Here is a 27,881-nt window from a genome sequence, read left to right as displayed (position 1 = left end):
TGGTTACACTGACATTAGTTTTTAAAGATTATTGAAGAAATAACAAAAGGTTTTTGGTTATTAAAGAAAATACTGTGTGTTAGGAAGGAAAACAAAAGTGCCTCAATATATTTGATGCTTTTGAAATTAATCAAGGGGCCTGAATATAAGATTAACATGTAAGAGAAGGATGATATCGCAGTTCCTACTGGTGATATTTCTTTGTGGCTTATCAAATATGACAATTTGCATATATCAGAGATGAATGATAAATTGCTTCTCTTTGGGTAAATAAATCTCTTTGGGTATTTTCCTTATAATAACCCTTGACTTCTACCATTAAAAAAACAAAAACAAACCAAAAAACAGACCAGCTTGAGATGCTGTTTTCCAGCTGGATTTTAATTTTTTTTTAAAGATTTTATTTATTTATTCATGAGAGACAGAGACACAGACAGAGGGAGAAGCAGGCTCCATACTTGGAGCTGGATGTGAGACTCGATCCTGGGTCTCCAGGATCATGCCCTGGGCTGAAGGCAGGCTCCAAACCTCTGAGCCACCCGGGCTGCCCACTGGATTTTAATTTGAATTGCCATGGCAGTGTGAGGAATCTCCCCTTTATGAAGAAACAACTCTGATGACAATTCTCTGGCTTTTGTTAGTCAACTGGGGAACCAAAAAGCAAATGGGAAATAAATAGAATTCGTCTGACTGTAAATTTCAACAAGAAATGGAAATTCAGCACACATGGAACATTCTTACAGAGTCGCTTTTCTAGCATTACTTCTCTTCAAGGTGTGAAAGATGACCATCTTCTTGGATAAGACCCAAGTGAGCTTTTTTACAGGTTTTCCAAGAAAATGAAAAAAAGCAAGCTTCCAGTGGTTACGCCTAAAAATGGCTCATGCAATGAAAACATGCAATTTAAGAGAGCTAATGAGACAAAAAATGGTGTGCAACGGTACCATCAAAGATGGAAGTTCCAGGAACTTCAAACTCTTATTGCAAAAGAGGTGCTGTCAAAAATCGGCTCTTTAAATTTGTATGACTTGATCTCTCTTCAAATGATCTGTTTTATGAGACCACATCTCTCTGTCCTGAAAACTGTGGCTTACAATGAACCTATGGGATCATCCTTTGTCTTTGACTTTCACTGGCTGCGGGACACAAATGAGGACTCCCAAGTATATTCATCCATGTGCATGATAGAACTTTTCACTACACTCATATACCAGCCAAATAAGCTGCTGAGTAAATCTGTCACAATGATTAAACAAAGGAGGCATGAAATACAGATCTGATACTTGCCAGGGAGTGTGATGTGAAAGGTAATGGTGGTTCTTGGGGCCATGTACCACCATAGGGAGTGCTCATCTTCCTGCAGCTATACAAAGACTCAGTGATGGATAGCCCTAAAAGTGGCAATAAGGCAAAACTTGTAGGACAACTAAAATCCATTCTAGGGTGCCTGTCCCACCTTTAGAGCATGCTACAGGGCTTTTAGCAGATCACAGTTAATGAAGAGGAAAGAACAAATAAGTCTACACTATTACCATTTGAATGTGCCCATCAGTGTGCCTTATGTTGGTCAATTATAATTGTCCAACACAGCCTAGATGGGGGGTTAGTTATACAGCAGATATAGCTGAACTGTAATTACTCTCATAAATATCAAGCATTTTGGTGGCGGAGTTAGAGACAAATTGCAATAAAACCCATTTTTACCCACAACACAGTGATGAGGCCTAGCAAGTCCTACTGTGTGGCAGGGAGAACCCTTCCTCCTCCTCTGTACCATGCCACTCTGCTCAATATAGTTGTCATAGAAAGGGACACAGAGTGTGCATCTCTACTCATCAGACACATGGTTATACTTCCATAGCTGAACCACCTACTATGTGTGGGGCCTCCCTTGGTGCTACTTATGTATTATGTCACTTACCTCTTACCACAATTCTATGGGGATGATATTCATGTTCTAATTTTATAAACCAGGGGGATCCCTGGGTGGCTCAGCGGTTTAGAGCCTGCCTTTGGCCCAGGGCCTGATCCTGGAGACCAGGGATCGAGTCCCACATCAGGCTCCCTGCATGGAGCCTGTTTCTCCCTCTGCCTGTGTCTCTGCCTCTCTCTCTCTCTCTTTCTCTCTCTCTCTGTCTCTCAAGAATAAATAAATAAAATCTTTTAAAAAATTTTAAAAAAATAATAATTTTATAAACCAGGAAACTGCAGGGAAGTAACTTATCCAAGATCATGAAGCCACAGAACACAGAGGCTAGGAGTCAAACCCAGTTCTCTATATACCCCCAAGCCTGTGTTTACACAGCAAGCAGAACACAGTGTCTTTCAGTGCCCTGAGAGCTGAAAGAGGATGCCTCTTTCTGGCAATTCTCTGGAAACCCAGGTTCTGGACAATGCCATTATGGATGCTTAGGGCAAGTTCCAGTGATGGCCCGTGACACTCTGATTTATTTTCCACCTGATTTCCATGTATTTCAGAGATACATTCAATCATGGTAATAAAACTCATTGTAATATGGCTTGGGCTGTCCAGTTCATCCCCAACATATAGGAATCCAGTATCCAATTCATCCCCAACATACAGGAATCCAGTGTACAAATGGACATCCTACACTGGTTCTCCCAAAGCAGAGCATTCTTTGCACCTTTCTTATTTCCCTTTCATGCTATAGGTCACACTACTCCTTGACATTGACATTGCCTCTGCCCCCTGAAGCAAGCTTTTCACTAGGGCTGGCAATATTATCTGTTAACAGAAGTGGCATATTCAGCATTTTCAGGATTCTCACCATCACCACCAGCACTATCACTATGACCATGATCCATTCCAGCACCCTTCACATGTAAAGTGCTTCCACAAGACTGAGGCTGTGCTAGGCTTCACAACAACTTTATAAAGGAGGTTCAAGATACCTATTCTGCAAAATGGGGAAACTAAGTCTCCGAAAAGTTAACTGACAAGAGAGGAAGAAGAAATAAAAGATATACTCCCCACTAGTACCCAGGGCATATAGATTTCTATCATTGGGTCTATCTCTACATTTTATCTTAACTCTCACCTTTTCAGAAACTCTCTTCTGGTTCTCATTTTTTCCTAGATGCAAGGACAAAATCCTTAGGAGAACAGATATGACCTCTAGTTTTCCTTTGTAAAAGATGAGTCACTTCGGCCTACTGTGTATTACACACATGGCCAACGTTTTTCTTTTTGTACTACAAGTATAAAAAAGAGAAGAGGACACAGGAAAAGTGAAGGAAGAAAAAATATTAGAATATCTTAATGGGCTAGTCATGATAATGAGAATTGACAGGACACCCCCCACACACACACCCCATTTAGATACTAGTCACTCATGTCCTCTCTGTGCTTGGAACTATATGCTTAGTGATTAACATACATTTCCTTCTGTCAATGTATAAAGAGGTATTACTGGCTCCGTCCTATAGAGGAAGCTTAGAAAGGTCAGGCAACCTATCCAAGCACAGCTAATAAGCAGCTGAGTTGGATTTTTAAAACCCAGCTCTTTCTACGAATCAGCAAGAAAAAGACAAACAACCCAATTAAAAAGAAAAATGGTAAAATACTTGAGTAGGAACTTCACAAAAAAGGATATCCTACTAGACAGCATGCATTTGAAAAGGTGCTCAGTATTATTCTACATCAGGAAAATGCAAATTAGAATCACAATGACATACTGATGCACATCCACCAGGACCAGGAAAAATCAAGAAGACTAACAATAGTAAATGTTGGCGAGGATGAGGAGCAATTGGAACCCTCACACATGTGGAATGCAAATTGATACAAACACTTTGGAAACTATTTGGCAATATCTGTTGCAGCTCAACATATGCCTACATCCTGATCCAGCAATTTCGTTCCTAGGTGGGAATTGAGTACATATGTCCACTGGTGTAAGAATGTTCCCACAGCAGTAGCTAAAAACTGGAGACAATTCAAATTCACAGAAGAATGGATAAATAGATCAGGGTATATTCACACAATGCAAGACTACACAGCAATAAAAAAAAAAAAATCGAAGTGCAGACAATATGGATGAATCTCACAGAAGGAATGCTAGCAAAAAGAATAAGAACAAAAGAATACATGTTGTATGATCCCATTTACATGATGTTCAAGAGCAGGTAAAATTAATCTGGGGTAATAAGTCAGAATTACAGTTACCTTTGGGAGGGAGGACGAGTATTCAATGGGAGGCACCAGGAGGGAGCCTGGTGGAATGCTTAACAGGTTCTATATATTGTTTTGGGTAATGGTTACATGGATACGTGTGTGTGTGTGTGTGTGTGTGTGCAGGTGGGTGCACGTCTGTGTGTGTGTGTGTTTCTGCACAAAATCATCAAGCTTAGTTAGTTAAGCGTTTGCCTTCAGCTCAGGTCATGATCCGGGGTCCTGGAATTAAGCCCTGCATCAGGCTTTTTGCTCTGTGGGCAGTGTGCTTCTCCCTCTCCCTCTGCCTACTGTTCCCCCTCTTGTGCTCTCTGTCAAATAAATAAATAAATAAATAAAATCTTCAAAAAAAAAAAAAAACCCCATCAAGCTATACACTTAAAGTTTATATCACATTGTATGTATTTTTATTTTATTTTATTTTATTTTAATTTTTTAGAGTTGGGGGAGGAGCAGGGGGGAGAGTGAGAATCCCAAGTAGGCTCCATGACCAGCACAGAGCCTGACACAGGGCTTAATCTCACAACCTCGAGATGGTGACCTGAGCTGAAACCAAGAGTCAGACCCTTAGCTGACCGAGCCACTCAGGCACCCCTTAATATTTTTTTAAAAAAGGTCTCTGATAGAACCCAAATATGCTGCCTGTAATAACTGTCAAAACTGTCATGCCGTAATGCCAGGATCTAAACAAGTAGAAGAAATGGATCTGTTTGTGGTGGAAAAAAAGGACATGGAAGGTGGGAAGGAAACAAAGAACAGAGGGAGGGAGAGAGAAGGTTTACAGGCTATGCCAGGCCAGGCCGCTACAGCGTGTAATAGGAATTCAGAACAAAACAGCAAGTATTAAATCGACAAGTTTTTTTTAACTACTCAATATTAGCAATATGATATTTTTTAGTTATATCTGATAGTTTGTTTCTCAATGTTTAACTGATCCACATCTACAGTGACCTGAGAAGGTACAAAATCCCTCCACAGGCCTCCCAACTACAATGGGTTTGCATGGAATGCCCAACTCCAGCACAATGAAGGAGGCTGAGGCCCACCTTTCCACAGGTGGCCTATGGGGGGACTAGGCCAGGCAGCAAACATGAAACTCAGTCAAATCTCTATTGGCTACAAACCGTTCTATCCACTAGGAGGAAACACGTGAGATTCCTGGAATTAGCTATAACCCTCCAAGCAATACTGCCGTAACTTAGGCTGAATTTCCCTCCACTTGGTAGTTTATATGATGTCTCATTTTCGAGTTATATTATACATTTAAAGAGTATTTTATCTATAGCTCAGGCAACATTTTTTTCTAAAATGCCACTGAAAAGATGTGGTGTGGCCCTTCCCCCAACAAAATCACTAGTTAAGGGAAATTGAGACTACAAAACCATTTAGAGATGGAAAGAAGAAACCTGCATCCCTCAAATCAATTAATGGTGCAAACTAGCTCCTAATAATCCTGTAAGATCTGTTTGTAATGATCTCATCTCATGAGATGGGAAATGAGAAAAATGTCAAGTTCATTTAAGCATAACAACTACACTGATTTTACTTCTAGTGTAACCAAATTTTGTCTCACTTTTCAATGCAAAACACTTAAGACAATAATAAGGCCTCACTTCTAGTAGGCAGGTCATGAGGGTAGAGAAGCCCCAACCAGAGATATGGCAACCTCAGAAGAAATGGTCCAAAGAATAAAGAGGTTTCCTCTGAATGATTGAAGCTGAAGAGAAATACAATGATAAGGCTGTACCCTGATAAACCTGAGGTTCTGGTAGGACCCATCCTGTTTGCTTAGATAGTCCCTATATGAAGTCACTTACTCTGCTTAGACTTTTTCCATTAACAAACAATAGGAAGCTGTATCTGAAACAGCCAAGCCTTCATCCAAAGGCATCATCCCTTAGCCTTCCATACCTATCAAAGTTGCCAAGGAATGGAAAAGCTAAATCATTTGCCCTAAGACTCCATAAGGGACCTCGAATCTAGACTTCTGTTCTCTTCAAATAAAGTTATGTCTATAGTTGTAAAGATACACTAAAAGGAATGAGAGAGGGGCAGCCCGGGTGGCTCAGCGGTTTAGCGCCTCCTTCAGCCCAGGGTGTGATCCTAGGGACCCGGGATCGAGTCCCATGTCGGGCTCCCTGCATGGAGCCTGCTTCTCCCTCTGCCTCTCTCTGTGTGTCTCTCGTGAATAAATAAAATCTTTAAAAAAAAAAAAAAAGGAATGAGAGATATTTAAATATAGTGTTTATTACCATACTACACTGTCCTTAGTGTACCTGGAGTTAATATTTTATGCATCTTGCAATTAGTGAATAGCACAATTATACCACATTGCTATGTGGATGTTAAAAGCATTAATTAAGTACAAACATTAAAACCATGTCCTAACTTTTGCTGGAGTATTGTTTTCTGTTGGTGGTGGTATTGTTTTTAAATATTTTAGAAGTCAAAAATATACATGGTCTTTCAATCCTTAAGAGGTTCTAAGGAGGGATGCCTGGGTGGCTCAGTGGTTGAGCATCTGCCTTTGGTTCAGGGCATGATCCAGGACTCCCAGGATCGAGTCCCACAACAGGCTCCCTGCATGGAGTCTGCTTCTCCCTCTGCTTCTGCCTCTCTCTCTCTCTCTCTCTCTCATGAATAAATAAATAGAATCTTTAAAAAAAAAAAGAGGTTCTAAGGAGCAAGCATGTCCAAAAACGACCACATTACTTTAGGACTGGGCTTGGGAGATTAGGATGGTTAATTTGTCTATTTCATTCCTAATAAACAGATTCCTTTTAAAATGAGGAATTAGAGCAGCCCCAGTGGCTCAGAGGTTTAGCACCTGCCTTCAGCCCAGAGTGTGATCCTGGAGACCCGGGATCGAGTCCCACGTCAGGCTCCCTGCATGGAGCCTGCTTCTCCCTCTGCCTGTGTCTCTGCCTCTCTCTCTCAATCTCTCTCTCTCAGTCTCTAATAAATAAATAAAATCTTTAAAAAATGAGGAATTAAGCTTAGAGATGTTAAGTAGAGTCACTTGACCACAGTCAAGTAGATGCTTCCTGATTCTCCCTGGAAAAATGGATGCTCTGCTTTTTCTTCTGCTTCTCCCTTGGTATTTACCTCAGTTCCTCATCACACCCACTCATTGGTGTCCTGGTGTCCATTCTTCCATGTCATATTGTCCTAGGCTTACTAAACCAAGGGATTTACCTTATTCTATTACAGCTGCCTCTTGTTTGTCTTCCCCACTATACTATAAACTCTCTTAGAACAGGAAATGTAACCAGTTTACTCCTAACTGCTGAACACCTAACAATGTGACCTGCTCATGATGGCATTCGATACATGTTTGTTGAATGGACAGAGAAGTGGAGTAAGTGGAAGTTGGTTGGTTGAGTAGATGGATCACTGGATTGATGGAAAGGAAAATTAAAGAAATAATAGCTACTATCCAATAAGATCCAATTCTAATACTGTCTCCATCCTTCAATCAGCCGAATTAAAAATGAAGAGACTGTGTAACTGGATTGGATTAGGTTTCTGGCATTAAAGTATCCAGTGGATATTTTCCTCACTGGAGTAACCATATTAGCAAAGCATGGTTGGGACATGTACCTCCCAGATGAATGGCAATTTGATCTTTCAGGCTTTATGTCTCCCTGAGTATCTACTACTGGTACTTAGCCAGTGCATAAAGCACGTAGGCAGAATGCTTCCCACCACTGAGGGCCCTATTCACATAGATTGCAAACTGAATAGTGCCCCCTGGAATCAATATAATGGGGTGCTTTTTATTTGCTTTTTTTTTTTAAGATTTTATTTATTCATGAGAGACACAGAGAGAGAGAGGCAGAGACATAGGCAGAGGGAGAAGCAGGCTCCCTGCGGGGGGCCTGATGTGGGACTCAATCCCAGGACCGCAGGATCACGACCTGAGCCAAAGGCAGATGTTCAACCACTGAGCCACCCAGGCACCCTAATGTGGTGCTTTGATGGGATCCCACCTCACCAAGAAAAGGAATATGCTTAATTACTGATTCTCTCTCCTCTTATTTTTTTTTTAAACTTTATTTATTTATTTATGAGAGACTCAGAGAGAGAGAGAGAGAGGCAGAGACATAGGCAGAGGGAGAAGCAGGCTCCATGCAGGAAGCCCGATGTGGGCCTCAATCCTGAGACTCTGGGATCACACCCTGAGCCAATAGCAGACAGTCAACCGCTGAGCCCCCTCTAATTTTTTTAAAACATTCTGTAGTGCTATAAGTAACAGGCAATATAAGCCACTGGTTAGGAGTGAAACTTCTAGAAAAACACAGCACAGCTTTACCACTTATTAGCTGTGACATCTTGAGAAGTTATTTCACTTTGAAGAAAGAATAACACCTCACCCATGGCAAGTGTTCAATATATGTCCATAATAATAATAATTTCATTATACTTTTATATTGATCCAGAATCTCATTAGCAGGTATTTAGAATCCATTTAAAATAATTTTCTAAATATGCTCAGTGGGTGTATATGTATCTAGGCATGTAGATGTACACATACATAGTCTGAGCAAAGAAAACATGATGATTGCTAGTGGGACTTGGAGTATTCATCTTTACAGCCTGAGTTCCAGTCTCTTCACAAATGGAAGGCAAGACACTTAATCTTAGTAAGCCTCAGTTTTCTCATCTGTAAAGAAAATTGCGGTGCCTGGGTGGCTCAGTCAGGTAAGTATCAGACACTTGATTTTGACTCAGGTCATGATCTCTGGATCATGGGATCCAGCCTCACAAACGGCTCTGTGTCAGGCATTGAGCCTCCTTAAGATTCTCTCTCTCTCCTTCTGCCGCTTTCCCCACCCACCCCCACCATCCTCCTGCATGCATACACAATCTCTTTCTCTCTCCCTCAAAAAAAAAAAAAAAAATCTGTAAAGGAGAATAATAGTAGTACATCCTTCCTAGGACCTCCACAAAGATTAAATGAGAAACTATAAAGAAAGCACATAGCATATACTTGGCATTCCAGAAGTGTTAAATTTTTGTCTTAATACATATGTGCACAATGTCTTCCAGGTTAGTCTCTATATACTGCAATACACAAGGTCTAACAAAGTACTAACAGATTCTCAATTCTGGGGTAAAAACACTGACATTTATAAGGAGAAAAAACAACCCAAAACATAACATTCATATATAATCAGTTCCCTTTTCCCAACTATATTGGTTGCTTTTTTAACTTCTTGAGGGCCATGGGTCTATTTTAAAAATACTTTATTTGGGAATTATTTCAAATTTAAAGAAAGTTACAAGAATAAGAATAATACAAAGAACACTGTATACCCTTTACTCAGTCTATTATTAATATTTATAGTTTTAAATGTTGTGTACCCATTTGAGATTAAGGTACATTCACTATGGCCCCCTACCCCTAAATACGTTAGACTGTACTTCCTAAAAATAGGGACATATAATTTATTAATTTTATTTTATTTATTTCTTAAAAGATTTATTTATTTATTCATAATAGACATAGAGAGAGAGAGAGAGAGAGAGGCAGAGACACAGGCAGAAGGAGAAGCAGGCTCCATGCAAGGACGTGGGACTCGATCCGGGGTCTCCAGGATTGTGCCCCAGGCCAAAGGCAGGCGCCAAACCGCTGAGCCATCCAGGGATCCCCAATTTATTAATTTTAAATACAAGAGGAAAATATGTCCCTGAGCAGTTAATAAGTCTAGTTTATTCATATTATGGTTGAAATGATACAAGTGACATTTTCTTGTTTAAATTTAAGGTCATCATTTTGGGTAGGTCATTTAGATAAGCCCATCAGGGCATAACTGGTTAAGTATCCTCACTTGGACCTTGGCGTAAATGCACATAATCCATTACAGAAGCTGGAATATTTATTTGTACATATTTTTACTAACATGTCTGATACAAGGAGGTTTCTTTAAAAATATATGTACTTCATTCTCTTGACCCATGATTCTTGGGAAGCGTAAATTTGATAAAACCTTCTCTTAAAATAATAAATGGTAAAAATAATGTGAAAACTTCCATGTCCCTACATAAATTGCTGTGGAAATTGCTTTATAATTGCAACACATCTTGATGAAAAATCTCAGCCAGAATTATAAAGCAATTAAATAAATTAACATGTCTGCCAAATAGATATATTAGTATCCTACACCCAGCCAAGGACTAATCCATATGGTATTAAGAGAAGACTCTTTCAAATCCAATAGGTTAATTTAAAATGTGGTTTTTAAGGTGATGCACCCAGAAAATAAACCAAGAACTTGGACTCTTGGGAGCAGTTGGAACTGGAATGAATCTGGGTTCCATCATTATTAAACTGCATCCTTGAATGCTTGAGTCACTTACCTAAGCTCTCCACACCTCAACTGCCACACTCACAATACAAAGATGAAAAATCATACTTGTCAGGGTTTGGAGAGGGCTAAAAGAAACAATACTTGTAAATCACTGAGCACAGTGACTGGTACATATAGTAACACTGGATTAATGATAGAGATTATTAATAAGCAGTAAGGCTGGCCTAACATATTTTCATAAGAAGATTATCAATAATATCAACTCTAATTAAACTTAAATCTAAACTCCTGTGGTTTTCCTTTTTCCTACACCCTTGAGAACCTTACAATAAAGAACATGAGTCATGCCATGTTTATATGAGGCTATCAATGGACACGTATAAATCAAGTCCAGTGTGAGGAGCCTTTAAGTTTGTAGTTTCTCTTTCCTTTTTTTCATCCAATAGGACTCCATCCACATGGCAAATATATGATGGTGATTAGGGTTAACAACACATAATAAGAAATACAGAGAAAGAGGGATCCCTGGGTGGAGCAGAGGTTTGGCGCCTGCCTTTGGCCCAGGGCACGATCCTGGAGACCCGGGATCGAATCCCACATCGGGCTCCCGGTGCATGGAGCCTGCTTCTCCCTCTGCCTATGTCTCTGCCTCTCTCTCTTTCTCTCTCTGTGACTATCATAAATAAATAAAAATTTAAAAAATTTAAAAAAAAAAAGAAAAAAGAAATACAGAGAAAGAAAACACTGGGGAATTAGCTGATGTTGGGAATGTGCAGAGAATGCTGTTTCAAGCATGCCTATTATTGGCTAAATCATCCAATTATTAATCTTCAGTATGTTTTCGTCTAGCATTCAGTGTTGGGTTGTTACTCAACCAATGTCAGAAAATCTTTTTTTTTAATTTTTTTAATATTTTATTTATTTATTCATGAGAGACACAGAGAGAGAGGCAGAGACACAGGCAGAGGGAGAAGCAGGCTCCATACAGGGAGCCTGACGTGGGACTCTATCCCGGGTCTCCAGGATCACACTCTAGGCTGCAGGCAGCACTAAACCGCTGTGCCGCTGGGGCTGCCCAATCTTTTTTTTTTTTTTTTTTTTTTAAAGGTTTTAAGTACTCTTTATGCCCAGTGTGGAGCTCAAACTTACAATCCCAAGATCAAGAGCTACATGCTCTACTGACTGAACCAGCCAGGCACCCCTGGAAATTTATTTTTGAAAACTTAGCTTGTGTTCTCCAGTAAAGAATTCCATAAGTTATCACAATTGTTTAAAAAGATAATCATAGGGATTCCTGGGTGGCGCAGGGGTTGGGCGCCTGCCTTTGGCCCAGGGCGCGATCCTGGAGACCTGGGATCGAATCCCACGTCGGGCTCCCGGTGCATGGAGTCTGCTTCTCCCTCTACCTGTGTCTCTGCCTCTCTCTCTCTCTGTGTGACTATCATAAATAAATAAAAATTTTAAAAAAGATAATCATATAAACAAGACCCAAAGCTTAATAAGAACCTGCAAAGAGGGCAGCTCAGGTGGCTCAGTGGTTTAGCGCCGCTTTCATCCCAGGGCGTGAGATCCTGGAGTCCCAGGATCCAGGGACTCGGGCTCCCTGCAATGGAGCCTGCTTCTCCCTCTGCCTGTGTCTCTGCCTCTCTCTCTCTCTGTCTCTCATGAATAAATAAATAAAATCTTAAAAATAAAAAAGAACCTGCAAAGAAAAAAGGGAGAATGCTGGACTGGACAAGTCATGTTAAAAATGAGAAGGAAAGGGTATGAGAGAAAGAAGCTTGTCCCCAACAGAGGATTTCTGGCGGACCTCTGAAGTGTCATAGACACTGCTGGGTGTTCAGGTACTTCTCATAAATACCAAAAAAGGTAGTGAGAGGGGTGCCTGGGTGGCTCAGTCGGTTAAAGTATCTGCTTCAGCTCAGGTCATGATCCCAAGGTCCTGGGATTGAACCCCACATCAGGCTTCCTGCTCAGCAGAGAGCCTGCTCCTTCTTCTCCCTCTCCCTCTGCCATTCCCCTTGCTTGTGCTCCTTCTCTGTCATATAAATAAATAAAAATCTTAAAAAAAAAAAAAAAAAGGTAGCGAGAAAGTGGAGCTCCAGAAAGCCTGGGTAACCTGCCCAGGTTGATGAAAGTGTTAAGTTGTAGAGCCTGCCAGCCTCTCCAGGCCACCATTCCAGCAAGCCCCCTCATACCTGAATGTCCTAACCCCGAGGAGAAGAGAACTGTCCTATTCATGAATGACCAGGCCCTTCTCATGAATTTGCTGATGGAACAGCTCTCCTCTCCTGTGGTAAGGAGAAGCAGAATAGATGCCACACTAGTGGTTTCAATGCTCCTTGAGGGGCACTCCAGGAATGAGAAGTGGTGTTTTGTTTTGGGTTGTCACAAACCTGTGGTGTGCACCTGGCTTTTATCAGACAGGTGTTATCAAAGTAACAAAGAACATATCCACTTCCCTCACAGCTCTTCAACTCCCCACCAGACATTCATGTTGATGAAAATTTGTTTATAATTACCTGAACCTAGATTCTTTTTTTTTTTTGAACCTAGATTCTAACTCCAAATTACATCTAAACAAAAGTATGTTTTCTAGTCCCATTCTCTTTTTAATTTGCCATAGCGCTCTTTGCCTAGACTATAGCATTACTTTGTTAAATACAAATCCTATCCCAGCTTATACTTGGTAGAATTGAACTATATATGAGAAGTGATACAGCAGCAAGCACGGGGGATAGGTCCCTTGATACAATCTTGTGTTTAAAGTGTTTTCTGTGCATAGAACACTGTGTTAACCACTATAAAAAGTACAAAAACACATCAAAAGCATAAGAATCCATCCCTACTCATGAACCGGCTTTGTCTGGTCTGCTTTGCCAGACTTCCCATTTTATAGGCTATTTCTAGCAGCACTACATTTTAAAGTCACCTGCTAAAAGATACATAATATGGAAGATAGAGGACCCTATGCCACAATATGAATGATTCACTTCTTCATTCTTATTCTTGGCTTCTTTGAGGACAACCCAATAGTTAATCAATGTAGAACAAATAAGTTTTTTTGTTTTTTTTTTTACTTTAAGTTTTATTAAATGTGGTTGATTTTTTTCAAGCAAGCTCTATACCCAACAGGAAGCTTAAACTCACGACCCCTCATGAATTCTCATAACTTATGAGATCAAGAGTCCTACATTCCACTGACTGAGCCGGCCTGGCACAAATAAGTTGGTGTTTAAAAAGAAGATTTATTTACTGTTTTAGAGAGAGAGAGAGAGAGACCATGGGAGCAGGGGGCAGAGGGAAAGGAAGAGAGAATCTCAGCAGACTCCCTCTGCTGAGCACAGAGCCTGACACAGGGCTTGATCTCACACCACCGAAATCATGACCTGCGCTGAAACCAAGGTCATGGTTGGCTCAACTGACTGAGCCAACTAGGTATCCCTGGAACAAATTAGTTTTGACAGAGGTGGAAGGAAAGGTCAAGTGCAGGCTGTACCGGGATAGTCAATGAGTGGGAGGGGTCCCCAGACTGCAGACCAGCTGGGAATACATGGGAAAATACAATACCAATGAGTAAAAGGTAAGGAAGGGGGAAAGACTTGATAAGTGATGGAGAAGAGATGAGGGCAGATACTGATTGCATATAGCCAGCAAACCTTTCCAAACAAATAGAAAAGAGGCAAGGTTTACCAGTCCGATGGGCTTGAGTTCAGATGACTACATTCTGTGTGTCCTCAATGAGGCCAGCATGAGAGACAACACATACACGAGCACCACGGCAGAGCACCTTACACACAGCAGGAGTCCACCAACAAGGGAGCTGCTATAGGTGTTAGTTACCAGCCACATTTCCACAAGAGATCAGGCTTAGTAAAGCCTGAAACAATCCTTTTTTATTTGAGACAGCACTTACTTTGGTTATAGGACAAGGGCAATAACCACGGTGAGAAAGTTTCCCGTGACTCTTACCAGAACAGTCCCGGAGATGCTTCCAAAACTATCTGGTTCATGAATTATGACCTGAAGCATTCCACTTGTGTCAAACAAAACCTGAACACAGAGATGCACATTCCAGGAGAGAAGGAATTCTTCAACACTCAGATCTTTGTCCTGGCTTCTTGCGGATAAATTGTTCTAGTTAATATCATCAGCTTAAATTACAGAATGATGGGGCAGCCCGGGGGGTCAGCGGTTTAGCACCACCTTAGCCCAGGACGTGATCCTGGAGACCCGGGATCGAGTCCCACGTCGGGCTCCCTGCATGGAGCCTGCTTCTCCCTCTGCCTGTGTCTCTGCCTCTCTCTCTCTCTCTCTCTCTCTCTCTCTCGCTCTCTGTCTCTCATGAATAAATAAATAAAATCTTTTTTAAAAACTGCAGAATGGTTTGATTCTGGGCAAGAAGTAATGCAGATGGCTGTGCTTAAGAGACACTCATAGGTTCAAAGAATCTATGATGTCGCAGTCTCATTTGAGATAACAACGATGCCAACTGTTAACAGATGCTAAGGTGCCTGTTTAAATATGGCACCTCTACAAAGAAAGACCGGGGTCATCTATGTTTACCACATCAAATTTAAAGTGTCTTATAGATCAAACAGTTTTAATCTCTTTGTAAACTTCTTTAAGTCACTGATCAATGCCTCTTACACAAGATACAATGGTTTTGGTATCAGTGAGAGCCTTGATCAACAGTGTTAAGGTACAGGGGCACCTGGATGGCTCACAGTCAGTTTGAGCATCTGACTCTTGATTTTGGCTCAGGCCATGATCTCAAGGTCCTGGGATCAGGCTCCATGCTCAGCAGAGAGTCTGTTTGACATTCTGTCTCCCTCGCCCTCTGCCCCTCCCAGAGATTTCTCTCTCTCTCTCTTTCTCTCTCTCTCTCTCTCAAAAGTAAATAATAAATCTTTTTTTAAAAGATACACAAAGTGTTAAAGTACAGAACAAAACTATTTCAGGACATCTGGGTGTCTCAGTGGTTGAGCATCTGCCTTTGGCTCAGGGTGCGATCCCGGGGTCCTGGGATTGAGTCCCACGTCAGGCTCCTGCGTGGAGCATGCTTCTCCCTCTGCCTGTGTCTCTGCCTCTCTCTCTGTGAGTCTCTCATGAATAAATAAATAAAATCTTCAAAAAGCTCCCCCCCCAAAAAAAAAAACAAAACTATTTCATTCCTCTTTCAGATGACCTTTGCTTGAAAAGAAAGATGAATCCCTTATGATTGAACCCAGAAAAGGGAGACAGAATGGGAGGGGTAGTGTTCAGCATTCCACGGAACCAGTACTACTGGATGAGTTGTATCTCGCTTTGACAGCAGCAGTATAGTAAATGACAAGCCCTGTCAGGTAACACATTTATCTTGACTGGAAAAGCAGCTATGCCAAAGCAAGAATCTCAGATGTTGTCACATCAGCCAGGGCAAGAAGTCATAAAGCAGAAGGCTATCAATGCGGGAGGGACACTGTTATCTAGACTGTAATTAGGAGGAGCTGGGAATGGGTACTCCAGCTCCAAGCGCGTAGGAGCCTTGACTCTTTCCTCTGGGTCTGGATTACCAGCCAAGTAATCAGTGGAGTCCTTATCAGCCATCTCGGGGCTCAAGTCTCTGAGCAGCCTTTTATTCTGAAAGCTTTATGGCAAAAGCAGCTCTGCTTTTTCTGCTAAACGTTAAGTAGGTGAGAAAAAAAATAAAACCAGAAAAATAAAGAGCAACTTCATCCATTTCTTCATTTGTTCATTCATTCAAGCATTTATTCTATGGTCCAGGCCCTAAGCTAGGTGTGGGCTGGTCACTGAGGAAAATACAGTCTCTGACTTTGCAACAGTCAGATTCTAATAGGACAGGCAGGCACTGCAAGCGGGCACAGGTGCTAGAAGCGGGTCACGGCCGGTAGCCGTGGCAGTAGTGAAGAGGGCAAAAGGCCCAATCTGTGGAGGAGGTGGCATCTGGGTTAGAGTTTAAAAGAAGTCTGTGTGCTGGTCAAATAGCAAGGTAGGGCGAGAGGAGGGAACAGTATGCACCCACTTAGGAGAAGGCAACAGGTATGTCTGGGGAAATAGATGAAATTTGCATGACTGAAGCATCAAAGGGCACTGGGCATGTATAAGAATTTGAGGGGCAGGAGACAAGACCATCATGCAGATGGTTCTAAGGAATGAGAGAAGTGAGCAACACAGATGATGTGTACCTAGATTTCAAATCCATTTATTTAGAGCTGGTTTTCCACAGGTATATTAAGAAGAGATTCAGTGAAGAGTAAGATAAACCAAGATATCCCAAAAAATCCTATAATGTTTTATTGAAAGCTGAGTTACCATTAAAGAATTATGAAAATTCTATGGCACCTATCAGTGAATTACTTGAAAATCAGAGAGAAGATACTTATCTTTAAGGTATGGTGCATTACATAGCCCCCGCTGCCATTAAGACCCCCTGATTTACATAGCTACAACTATAAAACTCAGCAATGAGAAACCTTTTTTGCTTCCTTCCCTCTCAATGGTCCATGTCATACTGCTCTAATCACACCACTATTAATGATGCCCGGCACAGGAGTCAGAACTGGTTTAACTCTGACCGTGCTACCTGTTAACCTGTGTGACCCTCAGCAAACTATTAACCTCTCTGAGCCCCTGTTTCCTCTAACAGACCCATCTCTTAGGGACACTGTTGGCATTTGGTGAGACAAGCTTGAAATAGGTCTTTCTATTTCCATTTTAACAAAGAGTAAACGAGGGATGCCTGGGTGGCTCCAGTTAAGCACCTGCCTTCAGCTTGGGGTGTGATCCTGGAGTCCTAGGACCAAGCTCCACATCAGGTTCCCCTCAGGGAGCCTGCTTCTCCCTCTGCCTATGTCTCTTCCTGAATAAATAAATAAAATCTTTTTCTTAAAAAAAAAAAAAAAAAAAAAAAAGAGTAAACGGGACTCAGAGAGGTTACATGACTTGCACCAGACCACACAGCTAGAGAAAAGCCCTCAGACCTCACACCGGGGCTTCTGACTCACTCTGCAATCCAGTTCTCTTTCTGTCACAATTATGGTTTGGGTTTTTTAATTTTGTTTTTTTTTTGGTGATGATTTTCAATGGTAAATATAATTAAATTTCAACTCTGATGACCTTTTTCACACTGTGGAAATAATAGAAGTTTTTGAATAAAGACAAAATAAAAGGGGAGTGAAGCATAATAAGAACTGTAGCAAAAATAGCACTGGATGAACACTTTGAATTGGTGGATTGCATGGTGTGTGAATTGTATCTCAATAAAGCTGTTAAAAATAAGAAAAATTAAAATAGTACTGGGTGAGAAGTGAAGTGAGCAATGCGGCATTTAGGAGCGGTAGGATTTTGAGGAAGTCACATTTGCTGCTCCATTTCCTTACCTGTAAAATCGAGGTACTATTACCTGCACAGTCTGTGCCAAGGAATTAACGTAAGATGGGATCTTAAATGATAAAATACATTGTGATGCTATGATGACACTGAAAAATAACTTGAGGGGGGAAGGGAGGGGGAAAAAATAACTTGAGGGGTGCTTGGGTGGGTGGCTCAGTCTGTTAGGCATTTGCTTTGGACACAGGTCATGATCCCGGGATCCTGGGATTGAGCCCTGTCTCAGGTTCCCTGCTCAGCAGGGAGTCTGCATCACCCTCTCCCTCTCCCTCTCCCCCTCCCCCGTGCTTGTGCTTGCTCTCTTTGTCAAATAAATAAAATCTCAGAAAAAAGAACTTGAAATAAAATTTTAAAAAAAGAACTCGAGAACAAAGGGGCTTTATTTATTAATTTCCAGTGACACATGAACCTCCTAAAATGTATAAGAAAAGGCATCTACCCCAACTCTCAAACACCTGTTCATGAGGTCATCCCTTCTCAAAATACTGAAAGTCACTAAAATACCAGCAGCAGGAAGTTCTGGAAAACACAGATTACATGAGCTTGCTTCCCTGTGGCACCGTTACAACATAATCAGAAGGATGTATTTTCCAAATGAAGGGCTTCCTAATCTGTTGGCACAAGAGGTCGGGAGAAAGTTCTGCTTTACCAATCACATGGGCTGAAGAATCAAAATAAACACAAGCATAGCTTGAGTTGTCCCAAGCCTATATCAGAATCCCAAGTCACCCCTGGTCTGCTCATGTTCAAAGGTACCCACGCTGCGCCAGACTCAGAAACAGACCTCTTCTGAAATTCCCTTCCCATTTTATGAAGGAAATGTAAAATGAAATGTTACTTGTTTTCTCTTTCAGGAGAAAGACCATTTCTACTTTCTCAATTCCTGACTTAGGGTTTCATAGAAATGAAACATTAATACCAAGGGCTTTATACATGCAAAGACAAAACATGATTTTCCACTGTTTTTAAAAGGCTGAGGTCATTTTTGCCCCAATTCCTATATAGTGGTAAGCTTAAAATCAAGCCATTTAGCTCACAGTCAGGTCCTATAAATCAGTGGAAAAAATAAATGGGAAAGCATGCCAAAACGTAACCATAGTAACACCACAGATGCGTCAAGAAATGGTGTGCTCATTTGCTTCATTCCCCATTTCTTAAATTGGAATCTAAGTAGGGGAAAAATTACACAGAGAACACTCATGATTCTGCAAGTACCAAATTCTGCACAACTACATTCAAACTGCCATCCCAGAACTTCAGAACAGCTATGATACAGCTACAGGAGCAGCCCTGGATGGGGAGAGTCCAGAAGACCCAGATCTGTTATCAGTGACTTGATGTCCCCATGACTTGTTTCCCCATTTGTAAATTGGGTATGAAAAATCCCAACCTCAAAGAGTTATTCAAAGAGTATATCAGAGTCAGAACAACGGTGGACTCAGGAGACCACAAGTCCTGGTCACCTTCAGACTTGCTTTTTACTGGCTTACCTTGGTGCCTTGGGTTCTTGATCCATAAAAAGAATGGTAATCCCTTCACAATCCATGCGATTTACATGAAGAATTATTATTAATCCAAGTGTAAAGAATTATTAGTAGGATATAAGGCTACAGTGTTGGATTCCAATGCTGAAAGACTAAAAGAACTGAGGCCCAGAGATTCACATGAATGCATTTATCACAACATTTTCTCGTTCAAATGTAGCTCTGCCTCTCAGCAGAAAGAGACAACCTTGGGGCATCGTCCCAAGTTCCTTACCCTCTAGAGCCTTGGTTTTATTAATAAGTAAAATGAAGAGCAAGGGGCTGTTCTAAAAGCTTATCTTTAAAAGTCCCAGCCTAGACTTCTGGCCTAAGTCCCTGAAGATCTATGGTGCCTTACGTTAAGTTCTGTTTATCATTCTGCAGTAGTATCAGGAAATATTAGCACTCCAGCACACCATTAGCACCATTTTTTAAAAATACTTAAAAAAAAAAAGAAAAAGAAAGCCATTATAGCAAACAAATCACAGTAATAAGCAGGGTACCTTCAACTCCAAATGATTCCTCTCATTTTTGCTAGTTAAAAGATGTTATTGCTAAAAAAATAAAATTTCAAGTTTTGAAGGAAGCGGTAATAAAAGTAAAATGCCAAGTACTAAAACCAAAACCATCCTTTCTTCTTAATTTTAAATAAAATGAAATAATTGTAAGTCCCCACCCCCAGGTTTCCTTATATTTAGCTGTGTAGGGATGTAGCTTGATAAAGCACGGTAATCTTTCCCTGCAATTTTACCGGCCCCATAGACTGACTTCCTCCTTCTCTTCCTCCTTTCATCCTTCCTTCCCTCAATATAAAAACCTTGCTTTCACAGTCCCTGTTCTATGTCTCACTTTCTCAGATTTGGTCTGATCTAATGGGTTTGTGAGATTTGACTTTTTAATTGGTGGAAACCATTTCCTCAAATGAAATTGTGCATGAAATCCAGATCTATGAATTGGGTCATGTTGGGGAAGAAGAGAGGGTCCACTGAGGCATCCACTCTGCCGAGAGGCCACAAAGAACTAACTCCCTGATCTCTGCAGAAGTCAATCTGAAAGCTTCTGGCCTGGTCCACCCCATTAATAACAGTGATAGTTAACATTTACGCAGGCTTACACCATGCCCATGCTTTGCAAAATGCACTTACGTGCTTCATCCCATGGGCTCCTCCTAGCAGTCCTATTGAATTAGTAACATTCAGACATCCTTTCCACTGATGTGAAAACCGGCCCTTACAAAGGACAACTAATTTACCTGGCATTATAAGCAAGTGGCAGAGCCAGAACCCAAAAGTCAAGTAATTTACCTTGTGCTATGTTATATGTCCCATGGTCATTTATGATTCCCTGGACTTAGGGAGTCACTAATGTGATCAAGCCGAACAGTGTTCCAGAACCAGCTTGTGAGCTCTTCTGGCTCCCCCAACTTTGCACACATCCACCCACCAGTTAGATGCCCTGAACTGGCTACTTACAAGGCACAGCATGGCGGTAAAGGTTATCCCTTATGGTCTGCTGGAGCTCATGATCAGGAGACCCTTTCTGGAATCGCTGATTGAGAAAATGTCGCAGATCCTTGTTCAGCTTTCCTCCTGTAAGCAATATATAAAATAGAAAGAACACATCAACATTTGGGCTTCTGAGAGACTGAGCAGCTGGAGAGCTGTGTGTAGGAATGCCACCTGAAGCCATTCTAGCCAGTCCACCTCAGTCAATAGGAGAACTCCAGGTTTTCCTGAACACTAGAAAGCTCAAATAACAAAGAATTTAATCTTGGCTATTACATTTAAAATGCATGCTGCAGACACTTGCAAACACTTAATAAAGAGAGAGTAGGGGCACTCGGGTGTTTCAGTGGTTGAGCGTCTTCCTTTGACTCAACTCAGGTCATGATCCCGGGGTCCTGAGATTGGGATCCCAACACCAGGCTCCCAGTAGGGAGCCTGCTTCTCCCTCTGCCTATGTCTCTCATGTATAAAGAAATAAACTCTTTTTTAAAATAAAATAAAATAAAATAAAAATAAAATAAAGAGAGTAAATGGCTGAAATCTTAAAGAAAACAATGTATACAATGTTCTTTGACCAGGGATCCAATTGTAGAAGGGTACCCTATGAATATACTTGCAAAAATCTGCAACATCTCCAGTATTGCTAATTGCAGCATTTTTATAACAGCAAATAAACAAACAAACAAAAAACCTGGAAAAAACCATGAGGGATCAACTAAGTAAAGCACAGTTCAGAGTAAAGCAGAGATTCATATCGTAACTACTCCAAGAAAGCTAGACCTGCATGTGTTGGTGTCAAAGGAAAATATGCAGAGTAGTGCAGACTGTCTGATTCCTTTTGTGTAAAAAGGAATAAAGAAAAGGAGAGACACTGCATTGATGTAAGGAATCATCACAGAGTTTTAACATCAGTTTCCTCTGGGTAGAAGGACATAGCTTGGGAAGTAAGGGTGAAGATGGCCCTCTTCATTCTATAGACAGAGATACAGAGATTTTACTATGCTGTGTTGGTTTCCAAACACTAGGCTTTTTCCTTGTTGTTGTACAAGCAACAGTTACCTGAGTGAGTCTGTGTATTTCTTTGTAATTCTCTACATTAACAAAACAACAGCTAAAAATATTACTGTTACAGAAATAATGTCACAGAAAGGAGAAGGTAACCAAATGTTCTTTTTCAATTACAAACACAAATTATAGTCTACAGGATCAACAGAAGGCTTGTAGATCAACTTAGCTCACATTTATTCTTAATGGAGAAAGATGGTTCAGTGACAGCTAAAAATAACCAGGCTAAACTCGTCCTTCCATTTTTAGACCAGATAAAAATTAGGTAAGCGCATTTCTAGCCTTAGAGAAACAATGTAGCAATGCAGTATCTATGTGAGCCACAAAAATTCATGTCTTCAGATGATAACTTCCCCATGGTCAAAAAGAGTCAATCATGAGGATGACAGTGATGGTTAAGATGATGATATGTCCCATGCAGGGCAGGAAACTACCAATCTTTATTTAAATATCATGTTCAAAACAAGATTCCCTATTACAGATGATCATTTTAGAAGAGACTAACAAAACCCAAAAGGAAAACAAATATATTTGAGCCAACTTTAGGTCACTTAATAAATATTCAATTACTCATCAAATATTTGTCGAATAAAAAAGACAAACATCCATCTATTCACTGACCACCCTTCCCCCCAATGGGCACAAGATCTGAACAACTTACAAAATAATATATTTGAGTGACCGTTAACCACATGAAAAGATAGTCAATATCATTAATTATCAGAGAAAGGCAAATAAAAGCCACAGTGCAATCCTACTATATAACTACTAGAATGACAAAAATTTAAAAGACTGACAGTATCAACTGTTAGCAAGATGTAGAAAAAAAAGGAATTCGTACACACTGTCAGTGGGTGTATACAACAGTTCATTCTCAGGGTGCCTGAGTGGCTCAGTCAGTTAAGTGTCTGCCTTTGGCTCAGGTCATGATTTCAGCGTCCTGGGATTGAGTCCCATGTTGGGCTCCCTACTCAGTGGGGAGCCTGCTTCTCCCTCTGACCCTCCCCCTGCTTGTGCACGTGCACGTTCTTTCCCTCTCTCTCTCTCTCTCTCCCTCCCTCTCAAATAAATAAATAAAATCTTTTTAAAAAATGTTTTAAATGGTTCATTCTCTTGGGAATTTAGCAGACTCTTACAATGCTAAACCTTCACTAACAAAATGACCCAGCATTTCAACTCTTATTTATGCAAAAAAAAAAAAAAATTAAAATAAGTGCACACACATACACACACACAAAGCTTGTGGATGAATCTTCCAGCAACTTCATTCACTATATAATAGTCTAAACTTAGAAAAAATGCAAATGTCCATCAACAGATAAACAGGTAAGCAAACTACTATATTCAAATAGGATGTTACACAACAATTAATGGAAACAAATTACTAACACATACAGTAATATTCATGCATCTAAAACACAGAATACTGAGCAAAAGAAGCTAGACACAAAAGGCAACATTCTGTATGATTCCATTTACATAAAAAGTTTAGAACAATCTAAACTATAGTGACAAAAAAGTTAGTGATTACCTGAGGCTGAAGGCAGGCAGAGACAGACTGCAAAGGTACACAGGGGAGTAAGATTTGGGAATCCACCAATGTCAATTTTCTGCCTTTGCAACGGCACTATACTTATGTAACAGGTTATCAATGAGAGGAAACTGAGTGAAGGGTACAGGGGATCTCTATACTATTTTTTATACCTTCCTGAGAGCCTAGAGATAAAAAGATTTTTTAAAGATGGAACACAAGGGAAGTTACTTTTTTTAAAGATTTTATTTATTTATTCATGAGAGACACACAAGAGAGAAAGAGGTAGAGACACAGGCAGAGGGAGAAGCAGGCTCCACTCAGGGAGCCCAACGTGGGACTTGATCCCGGGTCCCCAGGATCACACCCCAGGCTGCAGGTGGCACTAAACCGCTGTGCCACCAGGGCTGCCCACAAGGGAAGTTTCTGAAGTAGATGCCAATACAGAAAATCTGAATTGGGACAGTGATAATATGGGTTTATACATTTATCAAAACTTAGGGAACTGTGTGTGTGTGTGTGTGTGTGTGTGTGTGTGTGATTTATAGTATGTATATGACACTATTATAAAATGGACTTCAAATGTCCAAAAATACATAATTACAGAATGACTATGTCTTAGGCATTGTTTTATTATTTTTTTAAAGACTATTTATTTATTTACTCAGGAGAGACACAGAGAGAGAGGAAGAGACATAGACAGAGGGAGAAGCAGGTTCCCCATGGCGAGCCTGATGTGGGACTCGATTCCAGGATCCCAGGACCTTGGATCAGGATCTGAGCCAAAGGCAGAGGCTCAACCACTGAGCCACCCAGGCATCCCATAGGCACTGTTTTAAATGCTTAATTATCAATTTCCCACTGGAGAGATGAACTAAAAGAAAAATAGAGTAAATCTTGGTAGCAGTTAAGACTAAAGCTTGGGTTTAAAGTCTGGCTCCACTATTTATTAGCTAGTGAATCCACGCACATTGATTCATATCTGAATCTCATCTGCAAAAGTAGAGCACTGATAAAACAGTAGCTTTTTTTTTTAAGATTTTTATTTATTTATTCATGAGAGACAGAGAGAGAGAGAGAGAGACAGACAGACAGACAGGCAGAGGGAGAAGCAGGCTCCACGCAGGGAGTCCGCCACTGTACTGGATCCTGGGTCTCCAGGATCATGCCCTGGGCTAAAGGCAGTGCTAAACCACTGAGCCACCAGGGTTACCCAAAGCAGTAGCTTTGCTACAAAATTGTCACGAGGATTAAATGAGGTTCCAGTGGTGCCTGCAAAGAAAAAGCACTCAATCACTCAATGAAAGATGGAAATTGTCATGACAATGTAGAGTGGACAACTGTTGAGGTGAGGAGGGATAGACCTGAAGTTAGTTCAAAGATGGGCTCTACTCTTTTTGAAAATGCATATAAGCGTAAAATCCATTCTATTACTTAGAAAAAGCTGTACACAAAATGCGGGCATAGGGAAATTTGGATTAAAAGATATTTCTAGAGTTTCTGGAAGGGAATAAAACTCTGCTTCTGCTAAAATTGTCTAGACATATGTAAATTGGTTAGCATTTAGTGCATACTTATTTTTGGCACTGTGCTGGAGTTGAAATGAACCTAACTGGTAAATCATTGATATTTAATAGTCACACCTATCACCTCTATCTCTAGGTATAAGGTACCCTGGAATTTGACCAAAAGAATAACAATGTTTACCAGCAAAATCTTCCTTGTTTAGGACCTAGAGTTTATACTCCCCTTAGGAGGCCCAAGTTGTATACATTAGAAAGACACTGAGCCATGAGTAAAAAGATGTTATGGGATCCAAATATACTGCTTGAGTCAAAAGCAACATCTCAAAGAAGATTCAGGATACAGTATCTCTTTACCCTATATAGAATACAGGTTTACACATTCTTATGGATTACAAGCAGGTACCTATCAAGATAAACCAGGAGCTTATAGATTAGAAGGCATTCTCAAGACACAGGCACTCTTGGTTTACACTTGAGCTTTACGTTAAAACTAGCTAAGCTAGCTAAAGTTTATGATCATCAAACTGAAACTCCTCTCTACTGCAGATGTGCAAAAGGGCAGGGTTAACTATGCTGCCGGTTAACATTTACTCTGTGTTCTGTGACATTTGTAAGCGAAAAGCCTCAACCTTCCCATTACATTAAGAATACTGTACTTTTTGGCATCTAATCTCAAATTAATTGCCAATTATTCCAGGGTTATGTCTATAAATCTTCTCCTAATTGTCAAGGCAGTGAGCCAATGAAATAATAAATTGCTAGAGAAAGAGTTTGTCATAGCATCTTCACTTTCTTTGAAATACAAGATTCGTTTTTGCAAATGGAAAAGAAAACATAGGTCACAAATATATGGAACTTTTTCTAAGGAAAGGATTCAGAGCTTATTTTAGGACAATTTTATAATTTCATTGACAATAATGAAGCTTACTCTCTGTCCTGGATTTGCCATTATTTTCTATTTTCATATCAGTGTATCTGAAATTCTGTCTCTTAAATTTACAACAATAATTGCTGCTTTTCCCATTCACATTAGTTTATAGAAACTTAACCATATCAACTGATGTAATTTTTGCTAATTATTTTAAATGTTGTATAATATTCCACTTAAAAAAAAACTTATCAGGCAGCCCCAGTGGCTCAGCGGTCTAGCGTTGCTTTCACCCGGGTGTGATCCTGGAGACCCGGGATCGAGTCCCAAGTCGGGCTCCCTGCATGGAGCCTGCTTCTCCCTCTGCCTGTGTCTCTGCCTCTCTGTGTCTCTCATGAATTAATAAAATAAAATCTTAAAATAAAAATTTATCCCTTGTAGGGAATTAGGCTATTTTCAATGTTGTTGTCAATACAGTAATGCTATAATAAATGTCACTGTAATTTTTTCTTTTCAAATGTGTGTATATACTGGAAAAAACATAGTATATATACATGGGTCAATACTACTCACAGTTGTAGGCATCACTAGGGGTCTTGGAATATATCCCCCACAGATAAGGGGAGACAATAGTGTTAGTGACAACTGAGCATTCTATCATACACACACACACACACACACACACACACATATATATTTATTTCATGTATGTCTCATATACTATATTTTTTCTTTTACATTTCCTCTTCTGTAACCTGCCTATTCATATTCATATATTCATTGTGCATTTTTCTAATGGGCCATCCTGTTACTTTTGGTAAGATGTTCGTTATACATTCTGGATATGATTCCTTTATCAGTTACTTAAATTGCAAATTTTGCTTATTACTGCTTAAACATCAAGTGATCCCTTAAACATAACTGTGTAGTTTTTCCAAACTTTCTACTCACATGCTAGATAGCTTTCTGCCAAATCAACTAGAAGCATCATTTTCAAAGTGATGGATTATGAGGGGACTCTGCTTGGTCTCATCTCTATCTCCTAGAGTACAGATCCCAAGGGAAAATACTAGTCAATAGAAATAATCTTCACAGTCAAGAAATTAGGTGTCCAGAGCTATTACTTTTGAGTTCTCTTGATTCATCCATTTCTATCCAACCAAGGAGGCAAAACATAACTCTCTCTGTGTCATATAAGCTCCAGAACATCTACCTCGAGAAGGTCAAAGAACAGCATTTCATTACAACTAGAATTTCGACTTTAATACATTTCAAATTTTCATTGCCCAGGAAAACTTGTGTAAGGATATTAAATTAATCGCACTTTCAGGTGATAATGGTTAGCACACAATTTCTTCAAGGAATGATTATAGTTGTAGGGAAGATGTATTTATTAAAGCAACACAAATGGTTTGTATTGCAGTGAGTTATTACAGGAAAAAAAATCTGTGTCAGTTTAGCAGTTTTACATTTATAAAGGATAGGGCTTTTTATAAAAAAAAAACACCAAAATTATAAATTGAAATACATATCAGCTAGTTTTATTGTCACTTAAACTTACAATCTGAAATACACTTAATGAGTTTTGTCTGAAAAAGATTTTGCTATGCGTTTCTAATACATTTTTCCTAACACTTTTCTTACTGTACAAAAAATATGAATTACGGGGGAGTTAATATTTAATGGGTCCAGAGTTTCAGCTGAAGATGAAAAAGTTCTGTAGGTGGATGGTAGTGAGGGTTGCACAACAGTGTGAATGTACTTAATGCCACTGAACTGCCTACTTCACATGCTGAAAATGACAAATTTTGTTATATATATTTTACCACAATAAAAAGGTAAAATAGATTAATTATGAAAATACACAAAAGTATGACAAAGAAAGTTAAAAATCAACTGAACTTCGTTTCTATCACCATTCATGCTAGTACTGAATGCCCTGTGTACGTACACATAAACATACACACA

At 40.1% G+C, this 27,881-nt stretch overlaps 1 protein-coding gene across 19 annotated transcripts in view; it reads right to left on the bottom strand.

The window, feature by feature from the left end:
- MAGI1 (membrane associated guanylate kinase, WW and PDZ domain containing 1) overlaps positions 1 to 27,881 on the bottom strand; it is a 641,003-nt gene that overhangs the window by 231,247 nt on the left and 381,875 nt on the right. For all 19 annotated transcript variants that reach the window (XM_025456491.3, XM_025456481.3, XM_025456483.3 and 16 more), the window contains one exon: positions 20,891 to 21,007. In XM_025456491.3, coding sequence (XP_025312276.1) covers positions 20,891 to 21,007 — 117 coding nt within the window. The remainder of the gene's footprint in view (positions 1 to 20,890; positions 21,008 to 27,881) is intronic.

The sequence above is a fragment of the Canis lupus genome, chromosome 20 (assembly GCF_003254725.2).
Source record: "Canis lupus dingo isolate Sandy chromosome 20, ASM325472v2, whole genome shotgun sequence".
NCBI classification, from domain to species: domain Eukaryota; kingdom Metazoa; phylum Chordata; class Mammalia; order Carnivora; family Canidae; genus Canis; species Canis lupus.
Note: the sequence above shows the minus strand (reverse complement) of the source record. Positions and strands in the feature narration are given on the sequence as shown.